We start from the raw sequence: 18,378 nt of genomic DNA, 5'->3' as shown, positions 1-18,378 counted from the left end.
TTAGCTGAACCCATGGTGCTGTTGATTGCAGAAAACATGTCAGTTATCATTGAAGATGATGACACCCAAGAGAAGCCTTCAGTTGTCTGAGGATTCCCTTCTGTTCCCGTTGATTTCTCAATAGTGGGTCTCTCAAACAGACTCACTTAAACAGTCTTACTCAGTAGCTGGAAAAAGTTGACACCCAGTCTTCAAAATCCATGAGCCCTTTTCTAGGGTAAAGAAAGAGTGAGCATACCTTTATTCCGCAGTCACATCAAACCAGGGCTGAGATTCCGTGAACACTTGTGTTCCCACTTGAATTTGAGCTCTTCTGCAAGATCACATCGGCCCAGCTTGCGGAGATGGCGAGCCAGGAGGCGGATTTTGTCCATGGAAGTCGGTAGTGAGCGTTTCCAGAAGCAAAGCAGTTCATGGATCTGCTCTGTTAGATCATCAGGGTGCTTGAGTTTGATGAGCTGAACTGTGCTGCGGCGCAGAGGGAGGGACGCGGTGAGGACCTCAACACCTTCTTCAGAGAGCTCCTCAGCCAGCCAATGAAGTAAGTTATCCCAAAGAGCCTCTGTCAGGGCACATGTAAGGTTAGGTGAGGATAGTAAGGTTAGGACTCTTGCTTAGGCACATAATGATCTAACTTTCCTCACCAGCTTATGTGAAATCTACCTGCTTTCAGATTTAGCCTCTGAGAAACAGTAAGCTATGAGACAACCCAGGTAGGCAGCCGAATATCTGCCAATGCCATGGTCATCTAAGGACACCAGCTACTGCAGAGGCTTAGAGATGCTAATGTCCCTAGGAACCAGAAGGACTTGTTAAAATGATTTTTATGCACCATTCTCATTATCATTGAGCAGTATTAGCTTAAGGAGGGCATTTGGTGTTTCAATGAGCTCTTGGTAGATGCTGATATTGAAGTCCAGACCACTCTTTGAAAAGCACTTTGTTAGAGGATGTTTTATAGGTATAAACAGATATTTATCTTTATTCATACTAATACGATGGATAAATACATCAGTTAGTCAATTTTCATAGGAAAAGCAACAAAAGCCAGGGTACCCAGGAGACATTTCTATAGAGGGTCCTTTACACTAAAATTTCCATTGACCTCTGCACCACTTAGATTTGAAAGCTTCTTGAACTTGTGCAGTATGCTCTACATAGCCCTCACCAAGCTTGGAAACTACCTGTTCATCTCTTATATTTCTGATTCCATTTTGCAGTCATTAGTGGTGACTGTGGTGTGTGATTTAGACCATCATTCTGTAATAGGTCCCTCTGCCCTACTCCCTTCCATCATAGCCACTTTTCTCTGGTTTTGCCATCACTCCCACCTTCTACTACCTGCATGAATTACACTCTGAATCCACTTTCCTGTGAAGATTACTTAGGAGAAGGGGCAGGTACAACCTTCCTGTTTTTCCAAACAGTGTTCTCCTAGCATCAGGCAATGCACTCATTTTGTCCACTGCACTTCATAGATCTTCCTCTCCTCATGTCCTTCATCCTTCCTCTGAAATTAGCAGGCAGCTTCATCACCAGCCTTGCTGGTAACTATTCACTTCTCTAACCACAATCCTCATTGTCCTGTCTTGTGTTTCCAAAACAAATAGGAACCAATCGTCACATTCCTTTCCTTTCCTTTCCTTTCCTTTCCTTTCCTTTCCTTTCCTTTCCTTTCCTTTCCTTTCCTTTCCTTTCCTTTCCTTTCCTTTCCTTTCCTCTCCTCTCCTCTCCTCTCCTCTCCTCTCCTCTCCTCTCCTCTCCTCTCCTCTCCTCTCCTCTCCTCTCCTCTCCTCTCCTCTCTCCTCTCTCCTCTCTCCTCTCTCCTCTCTCCTCTCTCCTCTCTCCTCTCCTCTCCTCTCCTCTCCTCTCCTCTCCTCCCCTCCCCTCCTTTCCTTTTGTTTTCTTTTCTTCTTTTGCATTGCATCAAGACCAAGGACCCACCCATGGTTAGTACTCACTCTACCACACTGTAGAATGTTAACTCTACTACTGAGCTACATGCGTTCACAGTCTGAAAAATCTTGTGCTTCATAGTCAATGAGACTGATTCCTCCTATGTGGCCTAAATTTTTCATCATTATTACTTTCCTCAACATCCTAGACTTCCATGACTCCAATTCCTCTGCTCCTGCAAGGAGGAGCACTTCCCTTCATCACTAATAGGCGCCTCCCATTCACTCAGTCATCTATGCAGAGTTCCACCTGCCTCTGAACCATTGCTGTTCTAAAGGCTCAACTCTCTATCCATGATGGTCTTCATTGTTTCCCAGTTTCCAACCTTAATCCTGCATTCTTAACACTTTCCAAAGTACTTGGGCTTCCCAGAGTTCAACACAGAGAAATGTGTTGAATGCAATCAGCTAGGCAACTTTCTATCAAGCATACTATTTGAGATTATTGACCAACTTGGAAATCTGTTAATGTTCTAAATTCAATTTAAATTTTTCTATACCAATGACAATGAATCCTTTCTTCTGCCTTTTAGCCTATTCAAACTGTCCTAGAGACATTTGGTTGCTACTTACAGCAACTGGCTCTTAGTCTGCATCTTCTATGACAACCACAGACTATGTCATTGTTTTTTTTTATGATTTGTAGTAGTAGTAGTTCATGATTTCCTTATTTTCTCTCTTCCCTTAGTTAACTCATCTCCCTAGTGTGAGACTCAGTGGATCCTTCTTGTGTCAGTTTGCTTGAATTTTTTAAAGGAACTATTGTTTTATAAATTATATATATATATGTATGGTGTACATATGAGAATGTGGGTGTGCATATGGTATCCATCGTGTTTGTATGCAGGTTAGAAGATAATGTTTGAGATTTGGGGTCAATCCTCTCCAACTATAGAATTCAGAGATTGAACTCAGGTCTTTAGGCCTATATGGAGAGCACTTTTACCTGCTAAGCCATCTTGCCAACCTCAATTATTTCATTTCTTATGTCTCCCCTCAATGAATTCATATACTCTTGCTGACTTACCTCTCTCCTATATATAACATACCCCAATCTACTACAGCTTCATCTTTAGGTTTGTTTTTCTTGGACGTATTATAGTACTGAAGTATTCACCTCTTTGTGAGAGAAGAATTCATCAATATGGCTAGAGAACAGATAACTGAGATACCACATTTATAAAATTAAAACTGTCATCTTTGGCCTTTTCTTCTTTCTAGCCCCTTGACCTTCATTCCATTTGTTTGCTTCTTTGATTTTTAATGTGATAGTTTGGGCAAGTAAGCTAAAATACTAGATATTATTCAGATTTCTCAAAGCTCATTTCACAGACTCTTGTGTCTAAATACTATCTCAACTTTACAGATCTGGAGTATTTCTTCTGTTTTTCAGCCTTGTTGACACACTATTGATCATTCTTGCTGTAGTTGGGATCTTGAATATTGTCCTTAAAAGACCGGTGTTTCTAAGCCTGTGGTGCTATTTGGAGATGGAAGAACCCTTAGGAGGTAGAGCTTGGGCCTAACAGTCTTTGGGCCTTTCTTGTTGGGGGAAAACACTATGCTTCTGAGGTCTTCCTGTTTCTCTCCATTTTTTCTTCCTGATGGAATGAGAGGAACACGGCTCCAGTGCCCTTATATTTGCTTAATCTACCTGTAAACATCACCCTACCTCTTGCTTGCCTTAATAAAAATGAGAAGTGTTTTGTTTATACTACTCTTGTAGAGCTCAGAAGTCTGGAGTACCCTAGTTTGTCTCCATTTAGATCTTTGGAATTTATCTATGTGTTTATTTGTGCTGAAATGTGGTGATATTTTATTTGTATGTTAATAAGTAAAGTTTGCCTGGAGATCAGAGGACATAGCCAGCCATAAATAAAAGTCAGGTGGTGGTAGCACACACCCTTAATCCGATCACATGGCAGGCAGAGTCTCTGTGTGTTCCAGGACACAGCCAAGCATGATGACACACGCCTTTAATCCCAGTACCAACCATAGAGACCTGGAGGTCTGTACAGACAGGCAGTGATGAGTAAGTGAGGTAGCTGGGCTAAGAGCCAATGAGAGGATAGAACAGCAAGGCAATAAAGGCGCAGGTTAGACAAAAAGTAGCTCTCGCTTGGGAAGCTACTGTGGAGGCATGGTGAGCTAAGGTTAGCTGGTGACTCTCACTATTTCTCTGATCTCTATAGCTTTCACTCCTACATTTGGCTCTGTGTTTCTTATTTAATGAGACTGTTTAGAAATTCATCTACATCTATCCTTCTGTCTTTCAGACTTAGTCTTGCTGGTCATGGGACAGGTCAACAACCCAAGCTTAATTCTATCTATGGTCATTCTTCCATCTGAAGCTTTGGTGATGCCTAGAACTTCCTAGTACACATAAGGAGGAGTGTTAGGCTCCTGTACAATCTCATGGTCATTGACAACAATAACTATTGTGTTTTTATTTGAACATAAAATTCTTTAAAAATTAACATTGTTAAACTTTCTGGGATTTCACCCACTTCAGCTGTGTGAACTTCACCTGCTCTCTTTTAAAAAGTACTTCTCTGGTAAAGTATATACTAATGAAGTTTATTCCTATTCTCTATACAATGCAGTTCGGGGGTGCCTGCATTTTCTGCACTAACCCATAAGTGCTAATCAGGATTCTGTGCCATTCCTGGTGGACCTGATAAAGTATGGTGAATAATATGATGCCTTTGAAGAGCACCAATGATAGAATTCATAGTTTTAACATTATTAAATAATACATTTAAAAGCTCAAATAGAATAAAAGTGTCAAATCCTGTCTGGAAATTTGCATCTTTGTTAGGTAGCTACATACCTATTAATATGAAACCTAACTAATTATGCATAACCACAATCAAATATTTTTCCCTCTGGTTTCAGAGTTCAAAGTGCTTAGTATTACACTAAGGAACCTACTCTCTCCTGTTTCAATGAAATACACACCTCAATTACATCTTTAGTAACATCTAAGGCTGGCCTAAATTGACACTATTTAGATACTGACAAAAGAAAGTTAGAGTTGAAGTTGAGCAGTTTTTCAATAATGCAGAACTATAGTGTATTTATCAAACTGAGAAATTTCTTACAATCTGAGCCAGATGCTTTCTCAAGCTCATATTTCTGTGAATTACAATGCAATTTTAATTACATACACATTTGCCAATGCTATTTTACGTTATACAAATTGAATTCCCAAAGACGTCCACTGATGGGCGTGCAAGCAATGATTAAGTGCCACTCTCTCACGTCTTTTGTATAAAAGAACACAGAAATATGTAAACTATATAAAAATAAAAAGTAGTACAACCAGGACAAAGCCAAGGGTCCTTACCTACAGGGTCTGTAGACACTCTTTTGGTACTCTGTGGACGGCTGATTACTTTTTCGTGCTGCTCAGAGAAAGGGAAGCAGAGTAAATGGAGGAAATTACACACTAATGAACAAGCCGCAGTCTCCACCCAAACCTCACCCTTATTTGCAAGACTCAAACTACACACCTTGCAAATTTAGATTGTGTGTGTATGTGGATGTTTAACAGTAGTTTTCCTGTGTTAGAGCAAATTATACCCCAAATGTTTCAGGAAATTTACACTTAGTAATACACATGTAAGTATCACCATAGAAACTGCATGAACTCCAAACAAAATTAAAATTGAAGATGATTTAAAAAGAACTAGCATAAAGTACCACACAAACTCTATACCCAAACCATAATGTAGAAGTAACCATCTTATTCAATAAGAAACACAGAACCAATGCAAAGAAGAAAGGCAAGAGGTCAGAGCTAAGAGCTAAAAACCTTACCCTTCCTCTTGAGGTGGTCCTACCTCTCTGAAACAGACCTACTTTCTGTGTCTGTCTTTTTTTTTTTTTAATAGAGTTTCTGTTCTGCCTTCTCATTGGTTGTAAACCCAACCACATGACTGCCTTGGCACTGCTTGTCTGTACAGACCTCCAAGTGTTCTATGGTTGGTATTGAGATTAAAGGTGTGTGTCTTCATGCTGGCTGTATCCTTGAATACACAGAGGTCTACCTAGCTCTGCCTACCAAGTGCTGGGATTAAAGGCGTGCACCACCACCCAGCTTTCCTCTGACTTGCTAATAGCTCTGACCCCCAGGCAACTTTATTTATTAACATATAAATAAAATCACATTTCAGTACAAATAAAATATCACATAATATTTCATAAAATCCATGTGGGCCAGAATTGGGCCTTAACACTTAACTCAGGACTTGGTACCCAACAGAGAGTCAAACAATGGTTTGTGTGAATGATATGTATATAGGATACAAAAAAAAAGTTAAGTGGTTATGCATATATCTTTAAAACTTATTTTTTCCAGAACTAATCACATAGTTAATCATTCCTTTTGAAACTACCTGAGTAACAGTTTATACACAGTTAATGTGGAAAAGTGAAAAATAGCACAGGACATGAAGCAAAACGTCTGTTTTAAACACGTAATTAGAGGCTGAGAAGCAAAGTTTCTTTGGAGCATTTGTTACCTCAATCTCTGTGAAATATATTTATTAAAACTGTACCACAAATCTTGAATACAGTTCACTGCAGTTTCATCTATAACTACACAAAATCATAAATGATCAAGATGGTCTTAAGTAAGTGAACACTACATCCAAATTATGGAACAGTACTTACTAAAATATAAAAGACAAATAATTGAAGGACAAAAAGGGATAAAAAAGTTGAAACATCCAACAGTTTCTAAATAGAATTGCCATAGGTGTTATGCTAACTGCAAAATGTTTGTTTTAAAAAGTTACATATTCTAGTTTCTCTGAGATCACATTCTTAAAATGACAATTTTTTTCCATATGGGAAAGATTACTGGTAATTACTGATAGGTAGGGATCAAGGAGACATGGCTATAAAGGAGGATAAAGAGGTTTTTGTGATAATGAACCAGTCCTGCACTTTGATGGTACGATGGGTATGCAATTCTTTGAGTTATAAGATAGTACAGCGCTATACACAAACATGTATTGATGTCACCTTCTGGATTTTGACAGTATATTGCAGTCATGTGGGATGTGATTACTAAAGAACATTGGCTAAAGAAGGTATATTTCTCTCTACTACCTTTCCAACTTCCTGAAAATCTACCTTTTCATTTCTCTCTCTCTCTCTCTCTCTCTCTCTCTCTCTCTCTCTCTCTCTCTCTCTCTCTCTCTCTGTGTGTGTGTGTGTGTGTGTTTGTGTGTGTACTGGGGTTAAACCAGTGGCCATATACGTAATAACAAATGTTGTAATACCAAGATTGAGGTACACTGCCAGCACCTTAATTAAAAACACTGCAATGATGTAAAAATGATAAAAGCACTGTGTGTTAAAATGTGGCACATCCTATGTACTTAAAACAGCAAGTTCACTGAATATGAGCACTTGCAGGAATGCTTTTCACAGTTCTATGGAAGAATATAAAATTTAGAAGTTTTGCTAGGAGGAAATTAATAAATGAGTATATGTTCAGGTGTATTATACTGTAGCACTTCAATCTAAATTAATTTTGATGTATCAACTATGTGAAATATGTCAATTTATTTATAATTTTAATATTTATGTGTGTGTAAGCATCTGTGTGTGCAGGAACCCATCAAGGCTTTTGTGTCAAATGCTATGAAGCTTGAGTTAGAGGTGTAGGTGTCCGTGAACCAGCATATGTGGGTGCTGGGATCTTTTAGCTCTGGTCTTTTTTATTAATCAGCAAATATTGTTAAACACTGAGCCATCTTGTCATCTCCATAAATAGTTCAACAGAATCTGCCTCCCCATCAATGGGCATTACATGGACTGAGCCTATGGCCAGACGTAGGTATCAAATTGCTTTCTTTGTGTATCAGTAATTTTTTTCCTGCTTCCAGGAAATTGTTCTTTGCTCATAGATATCTCAAAGCATCTTGATGCATGACAATGTTTCTGATGTTTAAATACAGAGGGTTTTTCACACATGTGTGTCCTCATAAAGGATTATGTGTTAATTTTTGAGATTATAATATGATAACATTTCTCTCTTCCATTTCTTCTATCCTAATCCTCCTATATATTATGCCTTCCCACCCTCCTTCAAATTCATGACCTCTTCTTTCATTAATAGTTATTGCATTTATATGTTTATATAAATATAAATTCCTAAATATAACCTTCTTAACCTTCTCCATATGTATAATATTACTTATATGTATAGCAAGTGGTCAGTCCTGAAATCATAAGGGATTTTTAATGCCATCTTCCCTTGCCTGGTTCTCGCTGGCCTGTGCTTACTACCCCATCCATTTTCTGTATGGTTTTTACTTGGGCACAATTCTTGTCTGTATGCTATTTTGCCTGGAACTTTGCCTTTGAAGCTGTCTGTGTCCAGAACTGCCCCCAAGACAAAATAGACTGCATACCCTCATGCGATCTTTCTTTCTAATGGTCTCAGTGTCCCCAGAAGGCTCCCTGTGTCTTCCTAGCTAGAAACAGCTCTACTTCTCGCCTTTCTCTTCTCTCTCTCTTTTTTTTCTACTCAGATGGTGCCATTCTGTTACCCAGCCATCTGCTAAAGGAAGGCTTGTTATTTTTATTAGTAGTCTTTTTGTATGGTAACTAGCATATTGTGGCATGTTGAATACAATTTCTTCATCAATTTCAACTTTCATGGTACATGAAGACTATTGAATAAATCAAAACATGGTTCTAAGCTTTTAAAACTTTTTCCTCAATACATTACCCTCTTTCAAAAGAGAACCAGCAAGACTTATATGGCAGATTTTTTTTTCTCACTGTAACCCTCTTAAGGATATCAACATGAGCTATAAATAACTTGGGTAGGTACAGGTGTTACATATTTACACTGCTATTTATGAACTCCTTCTCATAAAATGTCACTAAAAAGAACTGAAACCCAAAGCACCACTTAGGCTTGAAGCAATATGAATATTTTTTCTCTCTCTGTATCTCTGTCTCTCTCTTTCATGCATACAACACACCATATATATTATATACATATTAAATATATGATTAAAAAATCTTTGAATCTTCCCATAATATCCATGAATAAAAAGTTACAGTTTTTAATATTTTTTTCATTTTTCTTTATTAAGAAATTTTCTACTCACTCTACATACCACCTCCTACCTCCTCCTACCCCCAGCCCTCTCTCCTAAGCCACCCCACATCCCCACATCCCCACATCCCCCAAATCAAGGTCTCCCATGGGGAGTCAGCAGAGCCTGGCACACTGAGCCTAGGCAGGTCCAAGCCCCTTCCCACTGCACCAAGGCTGAGCAAGGTATCACACCATAGGCACTGGATTCCCAAAAGCCTGCCCATGCACCCGGGACAGATCCCGATACTCCTGCCTGGGTACCACCCAAACAATTCGAGCCAAACAACTATCTTCCATATCCAGGGGGGCTAGTCATCATAGAGTCTTTGTCCAGTGACTGATGGAGGCAGATACAGAGATCCACGGCCAGGCACCGGGATGAATTCCGGGAATCCAATTGATGAGAGAGAGGAGGGATTCTGCAGGTAGGGGACGTCGAGATCATAATGGGAAGATGTGCAGAGATGACCGGCCACACTAGTGGAAGCCCATGAACTGTAGACTAGTGGCTATGGAGTGCCCATTGGACTGGACTAAGCCCCGTGGATATGAATATTCACTTTTACAGCTTCTATTGTCAGGATTCCAAACATTGCTGACCATTCTTTCTGTCCTGTCTAAGTATAATCCTCTTCCTGAATGATTAAAGTTACTAAATAATTTAACTGAGATCATATCTGTGAGTTCAGATGCTTTTCTGTGTGATTTTCAACAAACTGACATAAAGGTATCTATTAAGTGCTCTAGTAGTATGTCCCCCAGCACTTCCCGTGTTCCCCTTGTAGGTCTTTTCACTCTTCAAGATCCAGCCTTGATCAGTCTTGACTTTCCTAGTTATACTAATTATGTCTGTATGTTGGCAATCACAAACTGTTCTACTTAGTGTAATATATGTATATATGTATAGATAGATAGATGGATGGATGGATGGATGGATAGATAGATAGATAGATAGATAGATAGATAGGCAGGCAGACAGACAGATAACAGTTATCATACTGTTTTATAGACCCTAGAATTGTTCACTGGTACTCTTTATAGCAATGGAGATAAAGACAGAGAGACTGTAAAGCATTTTAAATGCCATGGCTCAGGTTAGTTCTTGACACACAATGTATGCTCAGTAGAAGTCACCTGCTTTTATCACACAAGTTTGGGAAGAACTGGGTGTCATTTTTGCATGTGTGAAGGGTTTCTAGAGCACTAACATTCTAATGGATGAGCGTCCAAAGTTCCATTTGCAATTATGATGCAAATAGAGGCTTGGTTAGAGAGACACCCCATCTCAGTCAATGTCACCACTGCAGAGTAGCCTCAGAAATAGTGCTCTATGCTGTGTCTCACAGCAGCCCTGTGCTAAACTATTGTGGAACATCTGATCTCTGACAGTACTATATGGTCTGGAAAAAACTCAGCATTTCAGTATCAGCTAGGACTCAAACCCATTGTAATGTGCTCTCAGGGTGCTTATGATGGTGCATTCACTAGCCAAGCCGTCACTACAGAAACACATGGGTGAGAATAAAGGGCAAAACAGTGCAGAGGAAGAAAGAGCCATTGTGGGCTGGCTTTAGGGTGATTCACTTGGTGATATCATGTAGTCATCGCACCCTCCCAGCCTAAATGATTGAAGGTGGGTGGGTCACAGTTGAGAACACGGCAAAGATGATGGGGTGACCCAAGCCCAGGGTCTACCACTATAACTGGTAAAAACTGAAAAGGATGCTTTAAAAGAAAAAAACTCCAGGAAGCTATGCCATTTAGACTATTTTGCACATATCTTAAGTGGTTAAGTATAAACAACGAAATAAAAATATATCTTTGATATATAGAGCAATAGTGTGTTTTAAATTATAGTTTAAGTAGTAAATTAATTTCAAAGGCATCTATGATAATACTTTTACAATTTGGTAGATGTACAAATAATAAATGATAACATTGTCTTATTTAGTTTCGACTGCATTCCATTATGGGAGTCTCCAGAGAAGAATCAGTTTTTATTAGATAATCATGATGGAGATTCCCTGCTTTTTTGAGTACCCTTATGCATTGATGCCATATAGTAGAATGAGTAAATAGTACATTCACACTATCAAAAAACAAGAAAGGTCATAATGTTTTTAACATGTATCTTGGGGCACTTAATCCTGAAGATAATTTTGCAGGTACTTATTATAATATCTTGCGGTAACAACTCCTTCATCTTGTTCTACCCCACACTCCTCACACTTCAACCATCTTGCCACAGATTTTTCTGGTGACCAGGTTATCTGATTTTTATTAAAATTTACACAAGTTTATTTTAGTAGTGGACCAAAATGTATCTAATTAGTATTTGCCTGCATATCTCCAGCATGTTTTTTTTTTTTTTTGTATGTTTGTTTGTGTTTTGGTTTTTCCAGACCTGTTGCTTTGCACCTTTCCTGGAACTCACTCTGTAGCCCAGGCTGGCCTCCTACTCAGAGATCTGCCTGTCTCTGCCTCCCTCCCGAGTGAGTGCTGGGATTAAAGGCATGCACCACCATTGCCTGGCTAGCATGGGTTTTTACAAAAAGTATGTAAAACACCATAAGCAAGTTCTGGCATTCATTGTTGTGGTAATTTGAATGAGAATGGCCTGCATAGGCTTGTATATTTGAATACTTGTTTCCCACTGGGTGGCTGTTTGGCGAGGATTAGGAAGTGTGGTCTTTTGGAGGAGGTGTCACTGGGCACAAGGCAGTTGTAAACCTTTCCACCATTCCCAGCGTGCTCTCTCTACCTTCTGCTGTGGAGTGAGATGTGAGCTCTCTGCTGCCACCATAGCTGCATGCCTTCATGTCTTTGCTCTTCTATCGACTTTAACCCTTTGAAATTAGACATTTTATTTTATAAGTTGCATTGCTCATAGTATTTTATCACAGCAATGGAAAGGTAAATAATACAGCTGCTTACTATAATCTATATATTTTGTGTGAAAAATTCTTCAATAATAGTTATCATTTACATTTGAGTGCATTTACAGCAACAAAGTTGTTAACTATTTTCTTAGTTTTATAACACATGGTTCACGTTGATTTCTTAGTATAGGCAAGCTAGATAAGACTATTAATCAAATAAGTAATCTGTTATAAAATTAATACTAGCATAAATTCTACTATATAGGTTCATCATAACTGTCAATCAAGTAAGAGCTTATCTCTGCATTGTCTCATTCTATGCTCTATGACATTATTTCATTCCAAAGATAAAACAATAGTTTGACTAATTATCATGCCTATTTCACAAATGTAAATTCACCAAGGTAACATGGCTAGTATATTGCAAAATTAGATTTAAAACCTAGATCTCCTTAAAACTCTAATTTAGGGGATAATGATGTTCTCTGATAGCAACATTAGCCAATGATTTTGATTAGTAACCATGTACTAGCAATTACTCTAAAAGGGTATATCCTGTAATCTTTGCAGCAAAATTCAGTTTCGTGTGTATCCCATGAAGTCATTATTATGTATATTTTACAAATGAATAGGACAGATTTAAAGAAAGAAAACAATTTGGCCAAAAATATACATTCAAAATGACAGACATAGCATTCAATCTAATATCTATAAGAAAATCATAGCACATATTTATAACTGTAAGCTAAAACTTGCATATAAAATGAATATAGCATATAACTTTATATTTAGTTAATCTAGTACTTCCTACACCGAATGCTCCATTCATATATGCCAACTTTTCTTCTCTGGTCTTTGAGGTAGTATGAGTTGGTAAAGAGCCCAACTCCTGGCTGTTGCTAGAGAGTTTCTTTCCAGGTCCCACCAAGCCCCGCAGTCCCACAACCCATGTATAAAATAATCACTCAGATGCTTATATTACTTATAAACTGTATGGCCATGGCAGGCTTCTTGCTAACTGTTCTTATATCTTAAATTAACCCATTTCTATAAATCTATACCTTGCCATGTGGCTCATGGCTTACCTGCATCTTTACATGCTGCTTATCCTGGTGGTGGCTGGCAGTGACTCCCCCTCCTTTTTCCTATTCCCCCAATTCTCCTCTCTCCTTGTCCTGCCTATACTTCCTGCCTGGTCACTGGCCAGTCAGTGTTTTATATATATATATATATATATATATATATATATATATATATATATATATATATCCACAGCACCTGGCCCTAGTATTCATTTAGTTGTAAGCAAAATATTCCCCTTTTCCTCTTTCCTCACTTAAAAAGCAAGAATAATAGCACCTATTCCCCAGTGACATTGAAAGGAGGCAATGAATTATATCATGTTCCTTTAAATCATGGCATAATGTTCAGCAAAGTGCTCAAAATATTACCAGTAATTACTTATTTATTTTTAAAAGATTACTACTTGTTGACTACTTAAAAGGAAGTTCACTTATATAAACAAAGAGAAACTCTAAAAATAAGTGCAATTAAAACAAAACAGCATTGCTAAATTCTGTTGCTAGCCAAGATTTCTGAACCTGAGAGCAATTCTCAGCTAATATGGGAGTTTTGCAAGTGGTAGAAACATTAACACCAGCCTGAGTTCTATTCACAAGATCAGAGAAAGGGACTAAAAAGAGAACAACTGCCTCACCATGTGAATCTATTTTTTATATAAAGGTAATTTATGTATTAATTTAAGAAATAAATGGAAACACTACCAGCAACTCCAAAAATTGAGGACATTGTGCAAAAAAAAAAAAAAGATCCTTTTTTATTTTCTGAGAATTACATCACTCAGGGCAAATATGTTTGGACAGTGTTTGTGTCTTCCCAAGCTCTAGAGAAAACATTTTAATGGTATGGGGGTGATGAGTCATCATGGGAACTAGACTCTTCTAAATCAGAGAAAGCCTGATCCAGGTGGGTAGAGGGATGGCTGCAGTGTCTGCTTGGCAGATTAAGAGCTGTGTCACTATTAGAATAGAGCAGATAAATCTTACCAGAATGTTCATAAGTGACTAAGCCTTTAAAACCAATGTGATTATGGAAGGCTGCTTCTGTTATAGGAGCTGAGAATGTCCAGGTGAACAGATTAACCACCATCCAAGACTCTGCTCCAAAGCTGAGTTTCAACAAAAGGGTTTGGTAGTTGTGTCTCCGAGGCCTGCTCTTTTCTGAAGTGAAATGGAAGGTGAGTGCTTCTAGGGTACAGGGGAGATGGAGAAGAGCTGGGATAACAAGAGGAAGGGGAAACTATGGCCAGGATGTATTATATGGGAGAAGAATCTATTTTCAATAAATAGGTAAATAAATAAAATTGCTCATTCTCTTCTCAGGGGGAAGGAAAAGACTTCAAAAGAGGGTAGCAGAAGCCAAACTCTGTGGCTAGATCCTATTAGGACCCTGTCTTTTACAAATGAAAAGAAAAGGAAAAAACTGAGTTAGTCATTGAATACAAAACATAAGCTTGCTGGAACTCATTATGGAGGCAGTGATTGTATTGTGATCAATTGTTTTGTCTTCACCCTTTAGAAATATATTTGCAAGTAATTATTTGTAGATGAAATGGTATGTCATATTTATTTGCTTTAAAATTTTCCAATAAGAAGAAGTAATACCATCAAATCTGGGCATAAAAATGATGGGAGAAATGTTCCTTAAAGTTCCTTCTGTATTTTCTCTATTTTGCTGCACATTTATGTGTTTACACACCAGCACACACGAAGATTTTTAAATAAAGAAATTAAAAGACACCAGCATGGGTGGGCTGATATCCTGTGGTTGTTGTCATATAGACATTCTGCAAACTCTATAATCAGCATAGAACTTCCCTGATGGCCTAGAAAGAGATGTTCTGCACCCACAATGAAAGGGAGTGCCATCTCATGGAGGGGCTTCAGGGCAGCATGAACCTAAGGAGAAGTATGATCATTAAGGAACAAAATATCGAGAGTTCAGAGCAATCTTTTCCTTTTAATCTAGACAGATCTCACAAGGAAATAAATCAAACACTTAAGTTTGGAAATGAAAACAGATGCTGCCAGTGTGGAAGAACCAGGCATCTTCGCTTGCCCAGCTCAGCTTCTTCTTTGCTTTAAGCCTATGCTTATTTCTATGCAGCAGGCTTTACAATTGCTTCTCCATTGCTTGAAATTGAAGAATAATTTCATTCTTTTCAAGGCATTAGTCTGATTATGCTTTCGTCATTAAGGAAAAAAATCATTATGTCCCCTTTTGCCTCGATAAATCTAGTCACAAAAGGAAACAGCTTTCAAGCCCTGGTATGAGGATGGATCAATTCAGGAAAAAATCAAGGAATTTAAGGAAGTTGGCAGAGAGGAAGAGATGCCTCTACCAATGGCTGTGTTTGTAAAGTGAGGAGAAATCTGAATAGTTCAGAAAACACATGGAGTATTTAAAGACAATCAAAAAAACATCATTAGTCAGTCTGAAATAGAACAATATGAGTCTTAAATTGATAACCCTGGCTTCAGGGTTTCTCATTAGTTATTATTGAACAAATGAGAAAAGCAAAAGATATGCTATATGAGTTAATGAAACACTTCACACATACCAGAACTACATAAATATTCATGCTTGTTAATATGAGTTTTTAAAACTACCCACAATTCCAAGTTGCTCCTGCAAAAAGAAAATCTCTTTGACCCACAAATGCAACTACATGGAAGGTGGTATTTATTTTTTATAAAGCTGCTCAAGAAAACAAAGAGAGAAGCCATTACTCCCAACAACTTTTTCTGAAGGCTCCACTTCAAGATTATACTCCTAATAGGTTTTGTCAGAAGATCCACCAAGGTGACTAAATTCTGAGAATAATTATTTCTAGGTTATTCTAAATGATCTTTGAGTTCCTGTTTGTTCTGTCTTTGGTGGGCTTACAGCTAGGAATAGACTTTCTAACAACACCAGTGACATAAAAGTTACCAGAAAGGTCTGGACATTCACAAACATAGTCCTAGGTCTTATACAGCCTAAGAAATCCCAGCAATAACCAAGGCTTGAGAGGCTTTTGCTAATTGTTAGCTGAGTAGAAAACAGGTTAAAGCTTTGTCAGTTATTAAGACATACTTCAGTTATTCATGATTGCTATTAGTATGCATTCATTTGTTAATCAGTGAATTCAGCAAAATGTTATTGAAAGCATCTGAGGAGAGAATATTAAATTGAATGAGGTCCTCTAGCTCCAATAAACTTAGTCACACAAGGTGAAATAGGGTGTCATGATCAGGTTGGCTGATGCTGGAGTCAGACCAATTTGGTCTATTGTTCTACTAAACTTGATGTACTACTTCTCCTGAGGGGAAAATTTCTCTGTCCTTCTATGTCTTCAACAATGTACTTTTTCAGAAATCATGTAACATGGGTAAATTTTTATCAAATTGCTATTAGAGTATAGAAATTAATAGCACTAATTATTCTATATAAATAAAAACTGCAGTGGACCATACATTAGTAAATGTGCGAATACATTGGTTACAGTGACTGTTCAGCACCTATAACCAAATTTCCTTATTGTTGTTTAGTAAATGTAAAGGTTTCTCTAAGGAGGCAACAACAGAGCCAAGTGCAAGGGTCATTACTGATATAAGAACTTATATTAAGAGACACCGAAGTGGTCATGATTATAATGAGTCAAAGAAATGAAACAAAAGATGCTACTCAGGGCAAGGTATCATGAAAAGGCTGTAGGGGTAAAAGGATGGGAGTTGTGAAGGGTATTCTATGCCAAGATGGCCCATGGATACCCACTGCCTATTGAAGAGTCTTAGTAATAATAATAAAAGTCAATGGTTTTTTAGAAAGCCCATACTTTTCAGTTATATGAACGCTGGCCTTGAGTAGAAAAAGGCACTGATCACAGGTCCTCAAGGGAAAAACAGTTTTAATGGGTCTGTACTAAGAAGAATAGAAATAAACGCAAATCTGAATAACACTTCCAAAGTAAGTCACTAATACACTGCAATGATCATAAGACAACAGGTCACTCCAGTTGCCAAAAGCCCCTTTCCACAGCTTCCTCTCTTCACCACTGTACTTCTGTTTCCTAGCTCCACCCATATCCACAAGCCCAGTTGACTCCATCCCTAAACCTCGGTGTCTTTCTTCTCTTGTCAACATTACCATCTCATCTTGAGTTACGTAACTGTCTCTTTGATTTACTGATAGTAACTCATCTCCTCAATATATTTCCATCTATTATAATGATACTACAAACAAAATTTTACCATTTTACTCTCCTGGTTAAACTTTTTCAGTGGTTTGTTATTAATTCCTCTACAATTAAATTCCTATAAAATTAAATTTAGTTATGAACCAGAAACCTGGGATTTGTTTACTTTGTATTACATACTGTCTGTCTGAGTAGATCTTTAACTGCACATGTTCTCTATGTCATAAAGCCCATCACATCCTCCTGATGAATTAGATATTCATGTGACCCAAACAAGGAATCCAAATCCCTCTATCATCGTTCCTCAGTTGATTTCAATATGAAGTTTCCACATCTCCCACTCAAGCATCAAAGAAGGACTCATTATACGTTCTTGAAATACACCTGTTCTTTCCCATTTTGAAGTTTCTGTTCAGACTCTAAAGTTTCTGTTCACTGCTATGGGATGTCGCTCAACTTCCAACTACAGTTCACTGCATCAACAAAGCCCACCCCAGAGTGGGTGACAACTCACAAAGCTGAGAACCTGGAGAACACTGCACAGCCTGCAGGCAGCTAAACAGGTTGGAGTGTCTTTTCCAACAGCCTCACTTGGTCCAAACTTCTAGGCAGCTCGGCTGGTTTCGGCTTCTTCCAGGAATCTGGTCTGGTATCAGAGGCTGCTTTGCAGGTTTGCTCATCTGAGAGTCTTCTTTGCAGCCCAGCTTCCTCCTCTGAGGGGGACTCTCAGCTTTTATTGGTTATTCTGGCAGGGAGGGGCCTAGTGAATCTTGTCAGTTTTAGGGACTTCCTGAAGACATTACAAGTTGTTTACTTTCCTGCTTAAAGAGCTTCCCATCAGGGTGAAATGTTTCAGTCTCCAAGGAAACTGTTACATAATAACACATAAGAATTAGCACCTCTCTGAAACACTCTATCTCAGCCATAGAGGGAAGTTTATCATAAATTCTTATCCTTAGATTTTGTTGTATTGTTGTACTTGGTTGCTATTTATCTCATATATGGGGAGGTATAGCTAAGACTAGGATCCCTGGATGAGTTGTATAGAAAGCTACTACAGCTTCTTAAAATATATACATATATGAAAGGAACCTTGTGGTGATATTGTGTTCCCCCAAATATTGTGTACCCTAATAAACTTATCTGGGGTCAGAGAACAGAATA

The 18,378-nt window shown here is 38.2% G+C and overlaps 1 protein-coding gene across 1 annotated transcript in view; it reads right to left on the bottom strand.

Annotated features, from left to right (window-relative positions):
• Positions 1 to 240: 240 nt before the first annotated feature.
• Positions 241 to 18,378, bottom strand: part of Dthd1 (death domain containing 1) — a 61,127-nt gene continuing 42,989 nt past the window's right edge. The window contains 3 exon segments of the mRNA XM_028868143.2: positions 241 to 284; positions 287 to 562; positions 5,302 to 5,359. Of these exon segments, the coding sequence (XP_028723976.2) occupies positions 241 to 284; positions 287 to 562; positions 5,302 to 5,359 (378 nt within the window).

This window comes from Peromyscus leucopus, chromosome 10, assembly GCF_004664715.2.
Source record: "Peromyscus leucopus breed LL Stock chromosome 10, UCI_PerLeu_2.1, whole genome shotgun sequence".
NCBI lineage: Eukaryota > Metazoa > Chordata > Mammalia > Rodentia > Cricetidae > Peromyscus > Peromyscus leucopus.
This window is presented reverse-complemented; position numbering and strand designations above follow the sequence as displayed.